Source organism: Neophocaena asiaeorientalis, unplaced genomic scaffold (genome assembly GCF_003031525.2).
Source record: "Neophocaena asiaeorientalis asiaeorientalis breed wild unplaced genomic scaffold, Neophocaena_asiaeorientalis_V1.1 scaffold372, whole genome shotgun sequence".
NCBI classification, from domain to species: domain Eukaryota; kingdom Metazoa; phylum Chordata; class Mammalia; order Artiodactyla; family Phocoenidae; genus Neophocaena; species Neophocaena asiaeorientalis.
Window position 1 is genome coordinate 628,242 of NW_020172447.1, and position 10,221 is coordinate 638,462.

A 10,221-nucleotide genomic window follows, 5' to 3' on the forward strand; every position below is an offset into this window, starting at 1 on the left:
TGATGAATAACACAATAAATGAAATTAAAAATTCTCTAGAAGGAATCAATACCACAATAACTGAAGCAGAAGAAGGGACAAGTGACATGGAAGATAAAACAATGGAAATAACTACTGCAGAGCAGAATAAACAAAACAGAATGAAAAGAATCGAGGACAGTCTCAGAGACATCTGTGACAATATTAAACACACCAACACTGGAATTACAGGGGTCCCAGAAGAAAAAGAGAAAAAGAAAAAAAAGAGAAAATATTTGAAGAGATTATACTTGAAAACTTCCCCATTACGGGAAAGGAAACACTAAATCAAGCCCAGGAAGTGCAGAGTCCCATACAGGATAAATCCAAGGAGAAAAATACCAAGACACATATTAATCAAACTATCAAAAAATAAATACAAAGAAAAATATTAAAAGCAGCAAGGGAAAAACAACAAATAACATACAAAGGAATCCCCATAAGGTTAACAACTGTTCTTTCAGCAGAAAATCTGCAAGCAAGAAGGGAGTGGCAGGACATATTTAAAGTGATGAAAGGGGAAAACCTACAACTAAGATTACTCTACCCAGCAAGGATCTCATTCAGATTCGACAGACAAGTTAAAACCTTTACAGACAACCGAAAGCTAAGAGAATTCAGCACCACCAAAACAACTTTACAACAAATGCTAAAGGAACTTCTCTAGGCAGAAAACACAAGGGAAGGAAAAGATCCACAATAACAAACCCAAAACAATTAAGAATATGGGAATAGGAACATACATATCGGTAATTACTATAAATATAAATGGATTCAATGCTCCCACCAAAAGTCATAGACTGGCTGAATGTAACCAAAAAAATGACTCGTATATATGCTGTCTACAAGAGACCCACTTCAGCCCTACGGACACATATAGACTGAAAGTGAGGGGATGGAAAAAGATGTTCCATGCAAACAGAAATCAAAAGAAAGCTGGAGTAGCAATTCTCGTATCAGACAAAATAGACTTTAAAATAAAGACCATTACAAGAGACAAAGAGGGACACTACATAATGATCAAGGGATCAATCCAGGAAGAAGATATAACAATTGTAAATATTTATGCACCCAACATAGGAGCACCTGAATGCATAAGGCAAATGCTAACAGCCATAAAAGGGGAAATCAACAGTAACACAATCAACGTAGGGGACTTTAACACCCCACTTTCACCAATGGACAGATCATTCAAAATGAAAATAAATAAGGAAACAAAAGCTTTAAATGATGCATTAAACAGGATGGACTTAATTGATATTTATAGGATATTCCATCCAAAAACAACAGAATACACTTTCTTCTCAAGTAATCATGGAACATTCTCCAGGATAGATCATATCTTGGATCACAAATCAAGCCTTGGGAAATTTAAGAATATTGAAATCATATCAAGTATCTTTTCCTACCACAATGCTATGAGACTAGATGTCAGTTACAGGAAAAAAAAACTGTAAATGATGCAAACACATGGAGGCTAAACAATACATTCCTTAATAACCAACAGATCACTGAAGAAATCAAAGAGTAATGCAAAAAATACCTAGAAAGAAATGACAATGAAAACACAACGACCCAAAACCTATGGGATGCAGCAAAAGCAGTTCTAAGAGGGAAGTTTATAGCAATACAATCCTACCTCAAGAAACAAGAAACACCTCAAATAAACCACCTAACCTTACATCTAAAGCAATTAGAGAAAGAACAAAAACAACCCAACTTTAGCAGAAGGAAAGAAATCATAAAGATCAGATCAGAAATAAATGAAAAATAAATGAAGGAAATAGTAGCCATTATCAATAAAACTAAAAGCTGGTAGTTTGAGAAGTTAAACAAAATAGATAAACCATTAGCTAATCAAGAAAAAAAAGGGAGAAGCCTCAAAGCAATATAATTAGAAATGAAAAAGCATAGGTAACAACTGACACTGCAGAAATACAAAGGATCATGAGAGATTACTACAAGCACCTCTATGCCAATAAAACGGACAATCTGGAAGAAATGGACAAATTCTTATAAATGCATAACCCTACGAGACTGAACCAGGAATCAATAGAAAATATGAACAGACCAATCACAAGCACTGAAATTGAAACTGTGATTAAAAACCTTCCAACATGGCTTTCTTGGTGGCGCAGTGGTTGAGAGTCCGCCTGCCAATGCGCAGGACGCTGGTTTGTGCCCCGGTCCGGGAAGATCCCACAGGCCGCAGAGTGGCTGGGCCTATGAGCCATGGCTGCTCAGCCTGTGCATCCGGAGCCTGTGCCCTGCAACAGGAAAGGCCACAACAGTGAGAGGCCCAAGAACCGCAAAAAAAATAAAAATAAAAATAAAAATCTTCCAACAAACAAAAGCCCAGGACCAGATGGCTTCACAGGGAAACTTTATCAAACATTTAGAGAAGAGCTAACACCTATCCTTCTCAAACTCTTCCAAAATATAGCAGAGGGAGAAACACTCCCAAACTCATTCCATGAGGCGACCATCATGCTGATACCAAAACCAGACAAAAATGTCACAAAGAAAGAAAACTACAGGCCAATATCACTGATGAATATAAATGCAAAAATCCTCAGCAAATACTAGCAAATAGAATCCAACAGCACATTAAAAGGATCATACACCCTGATGAAGGGGGGGTTGACCCCAGGAATGCAAGGTTTCTTCAATATACACAAATCGATCAATGTGATACACCATATTAACAAATTGAAGGAGATAAACCATATGATCATCTCAATCGATGCAGAGAAAGCTTTCAACAAAATTCAACATCGATTTATGATTAAAAAAACCCTCCAGAAAGTAGGCATAGAGGGAACTTTCCTCAACATTATAAAGGTCAGATATGACAAACCCACAGCCAACATCGCCTTCAATGGTGAAGAACTGAAACCATTCCCACTAAGATCAGGAACAAGACAAGGTTGCCCACTCTCACCACTATTATTCAACATAGTTTTGGACGTTTTAGCCACAGCAGTCAGAGAAGCAAAAGAAACAAAAGGAATCTAAATCTGAAAAGAAGAAGCAAAACTGTCACTCCTTGCAGATGACATGATACTATACATAAAGAATCCTAAACATGCAACCAGAAAACTACTAGAGCTAATCAATGAATATGGTAAATTAGCAGCATACAAAATTAATGCACAGAAATCTCTTGCATTCCTATAAACTAATGATGAAAAATCTGAAAGTGAAATTAAGAAAACACTCCCATTTACAACTGCAACAAAAAGAATAAAATATCTAGGAATTAACCTGCCTAAGGAGACAAAAAACCTGTATGCAGAAAGTCATAAGACACTGATGAAAGAAATTAAAGATGATACAAATAGCTGGAGAAATATACCATGTTCTTGGATTGGAAGAATCAACATTGGGAAAATGACTATACTTACTACCCAAAGAAATCTACAGATCCAATGCCTTCTCTATCAAACTACCACTGGCATTTTTCACAGAATTAGAACAAAAAATTTCACAATTTGTATGGAAACACAAAAGATCCCAAATAGCCAAAGAAATGTTGAGAAAGAAAAATGGAGCTGGAGGAATCAGCCTCCCTGCCTTAAGACTATACTACAAAGGTACAGTAATCAAGACAGTATGGTACTGATACACAAACAGAAATATAAATCAATGGAACAGGATAGAAAGCCCAGAGATAAACCCATGCACATATGGTCACCTTATCTTTGATAAAGGAGGCAAGAATATACAGTGGAGAAAAGACAGGCTCTTCAATAAGTGGTGCTGGGAAAACTGGACAGCTACATGGAAAAGAATGAAATTAGAACATTCCCTAACACCATACACAAAAAGAAACTCAAAATGGATTAAAGACCTAAATGTAAGGCCAGACACTATCAAAGTCTTAGAGGAAAACATCGGCAGAACCCTCTATGACATAAATCACAGCAAGATTCTTTTTGACCCACCTCCTAGAAAAATGGAAATAAAAACAAAAATAAACAAATGGGACCTATTGAAACTTAAAAGTTTTTGCACAACAAAGAATACCATAAATGAGACAGAAAGACAACCCTCAGAATGGGAGAAAATATTTGCAAATAAAGCAACTGACAAAGGATGAAGCTCCAAAATTTACAAGCAGCTCATACAGCTCAATATCAAAAAACAAACAACCCCATCCAAAAATGGGCAGAAGACCTAAATAGACATTTCTCCAAAGAAGATATACAGATTGCCAACAAACACATGAAAGAATTGCTCAACATCACTAATCATTAGCGAAATGCAAATCAAAACTACAATGAGGTATTACCTCACACCAGTCAGAATGGCCATCATCAAAAAATCTACAAACAATAAATGCTGGAGAGTGTGTGGAGAAAAGGGAATCCTCTTGCATTGTTGGTGGGAATGTAAATTGATACAGCCACTATGGAGAACAGTATGGAGTTTCCTTAAAAACCTAAAAATAGAACTACCATATGACTCAGCAATCTCACTACTGGGCATATACCCTGAGAAAACCATAATTCAAAAATAGCCATGTACCAAAATGTTCATTGCAGCTCTATTTACAGTAGCCAGGACATGGAAGCAACCTAAGTGTCTGTCGACAGATGAATGTGCAAAGAAGATGTGGCACATATACACAATAGAATATTACTCAGCCATAAAACGAAACGAAAAAGTAAGTCAGAAAGAGAAAAACAAATATCATATGCTAACACATATATATGGAATTAAAAAAAAAAATCGCTCTGAAGAACCTAGAGGCAGGATAGGAATAAAGACTCAGACGTAGAGAATGGACTTGAGGACACGGGGAGTGGGAGGGGTAAGCTGGGATGAAGTGACATAGTGGCATGGACTGATACACTACCAAATGTAAAATAGATAGCTAGTGGGAAGCAGCTGCCTAGCACAGGGAGATCAGCTCAGTTCTTTGTAACCACCTAGAGGGGTGTGATAGTGAATGTGGGAGGGAGACGCAAGAGGGCGGAGATATGGGGATATATGTATATGAATAGCTGATTTACTTTGTTATACAGCAGAAACTAACACACCATTGTAAACAATTATACTCCAATAAAGATGTTAAAAAGAAATAAACAAAAGGGATGTGAAAGTAAAAAAGAAATTGCATTAATAGAAGTAGTGATAATAATAATAAAAATAAGTAATTTGGTTTTCCTTGTGGCTCCTGTGCTCTTTCCAAAGCAGAGCTTTTCCCCCCAAGTTTCCTACATAATGTTTGTGGCAGCAATTGGCCGTTCAGCACTCACTAACAGCCAAGGTTAGTGACACAGGGAAAACCAAAGAAAATGTGAAAACCTGGCACCCAAATAATTGCCTGTTGTTGTCCGTGCTTTTTCACTCACTGGGACCTTCTGGGAGTTGCATTGAATTCCAAGTTCAGAGTGATGCCCTCGGGGGGAATTCTACTTTTGTGATCCTTTCTTACAGTTATCACCAACACTAGTAAGAACCTGGCTACAGGCCAGGGAAAGGTCATATTGCCTGTGTATTTAATCTGCCCCCCCAGAATGCAGAGCTTCCTAGGTCCTGCTTAGACTTATTAACATTTGAAAAGCTTTCCTTTTTTCAGATTTATTGAGTACTGGTCCCTTTTCTGATTCCCAAGGGAAAACTCCAATTCTCCTCAGCAGAGCCTCTGCAAAAGACTCAGCCTTTGAGAAAATAAAGCAATAGACCTCTGGGCCAAAAAGGACAGAGAGGGAATCTTTATAACCACTCTATCATTTTTCCTACTCTAATTGGTCACTTGTAGAAATTTTTTTAAAAAGCAGAGAGATTAAACCCTTCAAATCATAAGTACATAGGCTGCTGCTATGCCTATATACAGATCTATAGGAGGTAAAGTGAACAGATTCTGCTGCCTGGATGCAGAAACAATAGAAAATGTCCCTTGGGGCCAAATTTGTTTCTTTAACACAGGAAGACAATATTCTTCAGCGACTGACCACTCCATCATCAGCTAGTCCATTCAAACTTACAGAGAAAAGAACCAAAATGCTAAAACTTCAAGTTCACATTCTAGCCCCTGATAAATCACAATTATATTACATATATATAATGGTAGCCAAGAAATGCACAAAGTACTACATATACTGTAGTAATATATAGCCAATAAGACTGGTAACTCAAAGCGTATATCCATGTGTACACACAGAGAAATGGAATATTTCCTGCCATATCAGTAAACAGAGGATGTCACAGTCATCAACGATTGCAGCCCTGCAACGTGAGCCAGTGATCCCTGAGGAAACTAAGGAAGGAAAGAACACCTGCCATCTAGCAGCCATCAGAGTGCAGCCACTCCATACAGTAGGCCCTGAGGAAACTCAGGATGTGAAAACAGGGGATACTGGCCCCAGATAGCTGAGGTGCATATCAAAGGAATGATTTGAGTGAGCCCAGACTGCTACATCTTCCTATACATAATAAAGCAGTAAATTCCTTAACTTGAGATATCTGGTTTTCCTTTAAAAATAATATTTTGATGTTTAGACAACCTTCCCTTTGTTGCAAAACTTCTGTATAACCTGGCTCCCCCCTTACCTCCTTGGAGCAGTTCTCTCAGGGTTACTTGAGATGCTACCTCCCGGGCTTGAAGTCCTAAAAATTCCTGCCGAATAAAACATAACTCCCAACTTTTAGGTTGTAAATAATTTTTTAAGTCGACAACACATGTGTACACACACTCACAACCCTATATATGAAAGGACTGTGATAAAATATATAAAATGAGCACCTTCACATTGACAGTAAATTCCCAGTGAGTAACTCTATATAAGAAAACAAGTATCATTAATTTGAGACTAACCACCTCCTCTGACTTTTAAGAGCCTCCAATCACACTCCTAAGGACCAATATCAACAGGGAAATTTTCTCTAATTCAACTGTCATTTTCTACTCCAGTCCAATAGGTCTTAATCTGACATTGATGCTGATAGTTAATCCATTCCAGAAAGATACTTGCTTCTCTAATTCTTTTTTTTTTTTTGCGGTACGCGGGCCCCTCACTGTTGCGGCCCCTCCTGCCGGCTTCTCTAATTCTTAAAGTTCACTAGGAAAGCAGTTCTTATAGCTTTTAATAATCACTAAATTTCACACCTAACAGCACATCTTAAACTAACAGATGAAATTATAAAGGATATTTTAAATATTTTTTGGTAAAACTGCTTATTTTAAAATGAAAAGACTGAAGTCCAGGAAGGAAGCATGATTTCCCCTAAATCACAAAAATAATTAGTGTAGTATCAGAGCTAAATTTTAACAGGCTAAGACAAATGATTTTGTTCTTTTCTTGGTGAGGAGGTGGGAGAACACAACAAAACGCTCTTAGTATTTTAATAAACACCATCCCTCATCTACCTCTCCTATTGGATTATAATGTAATTGAATTTTTATGTAGTTAGATTTTGATATAGATGGATTTCAGTGTAGTTGGATTTTGATATAATTGGATTTTAATGTTGGATTTCAATGTTTGGATTCCAATGCAGTTGATAAATAAATTGGATTGCTAAATAATTCTATCACTACTTATAAAGCAGTTAAGGACTAAATGAGATAACATGTACAGGGTTCCTGGCTCAGAATAAATGCTCAATAAGTTGTACTTTCTCTTGTTCATAATGATGTCTTACATATGCCTACAGGCTTAATAGTTTACAAAGGGGCATTGATACCAAGCAGGACTCTGCGGGGCTCCTGGGTACAAAAGTCTTCCTGTGTTCCCCATTTTTTCATTACAGGAAATAGGCTGCATTCAGCCTCCATGACCTTCCCTGAGTTCCAAAGAGCAAGTACCAACAGTTGTTAATTAGGGAAGGGAGGGGAGACAAGGGAGGAACAGCCAAGAGAAACAATAGTGCAGCCTTGGGGCAAGGTCCTTGTTCCCCATCAAGGGACACACGAGCTGTTTTGCAGATACTGAAACTCCCACCAGGTAGAAGAAGTTAACGGTTATATGCTGCCCACAAGCATATAGACCACAGGCCGGTTGGAACCAGACGGTTGATGATGCTGGCTCCCTCTTACCTCACCACCGACTAGTCTGAAGAATGTCCACAAGCTGATTACACCCTCTTTGAACCTTACTATAAAACTTCTCACTACCTCCTCCAGGTTGGGACACAGAGTTTTGAGGGCACTAGCCTGTAGTGGCCCCATTTGCCTGGCAAAGCAATAAAGCTATTCTTTTCTACTTCACTCTAAACTCTGCTTCCAAGATTTGATTTGGTGTCAAGGTACAGAGGCTGGATTCAGCTTCAGCACTGACATAAATTCTCTGATTAGTATCATGACAACTGTGTGAATTAGATAGAAGAAATATTCTTATTCTCCTTTAAAAAAAAGGTAAAGGAGGCTCAGAGGAGATAAGTAAGCTGCCAAGCATCACCCAGAGCTGCCCAGTGACAGCTACAAGACTCACAGGAAGTCCTCAGACCTCAAAGCCCACAGTGTTCTTTCCCTATGCCAGTGGTTCTCAAACTTCAAAGTGCATCAGAATCAACTGGAAAGATGGAGCTTGTTAAAACACAGTCTACTGTGCCCCACCCCAACAGTTTCTGATACAGTATATGTGGGGTGGTACCTGAGAATTCACATTTCTAACATACTGCCAAGTGATGCTAATGGTGCTGGTCTAGGGACCACACTTTGAAAACTACAGTTCTATTCCATACTGACAAGTTAAGAAGATGTGATCTAACATGGGTAAAGAATCTCATGGGAAACATCTCTCTTGCCCACAGTATCACAGAATGTCAGAGCTACAAGGAAAACTAGAAATCATCTAGCCCAGTGGTTATGGCCCCTGGTTTATTATTAGAATAACATGATACAATTTTCGAAAAATCACCTTTGCCTGGCTCTACCCTCAGAGATTGTGATTTCAATTGCATAGGAGGACACTTAAGTTCTACTGAGAGAATCCTTTGCTGGCAGACACACCGTACAAGAAATACTAAAGGGTTTCTTCAGGCTAAAAGCATTTGACCATAGGAGAGGGGTGGCCAAGATGGTGAAGCAGGAAGACCCTAAGGTCGCCTCCTCCCATGGGCACACCAAATTACAATTATTTACAGAGCAACTAACCATGAGAACAACCCGAAGACTAGCAAAAAATATCTTCTGCAACTAAAGATATAAAGAAAGCACCACAAGGAGATACCGGGTAGGAGGGGCAGAGACAGGGTATGATCAAGAACCACATCCCTGGGTAGGCTACCAACAATTGTGAGATAACTAAATTACAGATGTTCTTCCCAAGGAGCAAGGGGTCCAAACCCCGTGTCAGGTTCCCCAACACATGTGTCCTGCAGGGGAGATTAAAACATCCAGAATGTTTTGTTTTGAAGGCCAGCAGGACATACTTTTGGGAGATTCTGAGAACTGTAGTAAATAGAGATTCCCCTCTTAAAGGATGCACACAAAATCACACGCTCTGGGACCCAGGGTAAAAGCAGTAATGTGAAAGAAGCCTGGGTCAAATTCAACTGCTGATCTTGGAGAGCCTCCTGGATAAGCAGGTGGAAACTGGAGCTAACCTTGGGAACAGAGACACTGATGACAGCCATTTTGGAGAGCTCGTTCTACCAGGAGAACACTGGTGCTGGCAATCACCATTTTGAAATCCTTTCTCTAGCTTATTAGCAAAAGAAAAAGGCTCTGCTTACTAGTGTGTCAACATGAGTAGTGGGCCACATGAGGCCAAGAAGCTCTCCAGACAGGGACACAGCACAACTCTCCAGCAGTCCACCAACCTGAAGATCCTTTTAGCCCACAGTCATACCAGGAGCCAGCCCTGTTGACGAGAGGGTCCAGGACCCAGCCCCACACAGCAGTGCATAAGCAACAGCCCTGGAACCACCTAGGATCTGCAGTCAGGTACTGGGACATGGACCCACCCACAAGTAGACTGACACCAACTCCAGGAAACCAAGGGTCCTGCAACCAGAGACCCCAGGACCCGACTCCACCCATGAGTGGGCTGGCACTAGCCCCAGGACTAGCTTCACATACCACTGGATGGGCATCAGCACCAGGATCCACTGAGCTGTGGTCTCACCTACCACCAGTCAGGCATCAGCCCAGGAACTCACCAAGCCCAGGCCCCACTCACCAGCAGGCAAACACCAGCTCTGGGACACCTTGGGACCCTCAGCCAGTGGTCCCAGAAACCAGCACTTCCCACC

The 10,221-nt window shown here is 39.7% G+C and overlaps 1 protein-coding gene across 1 annotated transcript in view; it reads right to left on the reverse strand.

Annotated features, from left to right (window-relative positions):
• The window catches only part of OPHN1 (oligophrenin 1), a 450,814-nt gene extending 440,889 nt beyond the window's left edge, over window positions 1–9,925 (reverse strand). The window contains exon 1 of the mRNA XM_024737336.1: window positions 9,790–9,925. Coding sequence (XP_024593104.1) covers window positions 9,790–9,925 — 136 coding nt within the window. The remainder of the gene's footprint in view (window positions 1–9,789) is intronic.
• Window positions 9,926–10,221: the final 296 nt, after the last annotated feature.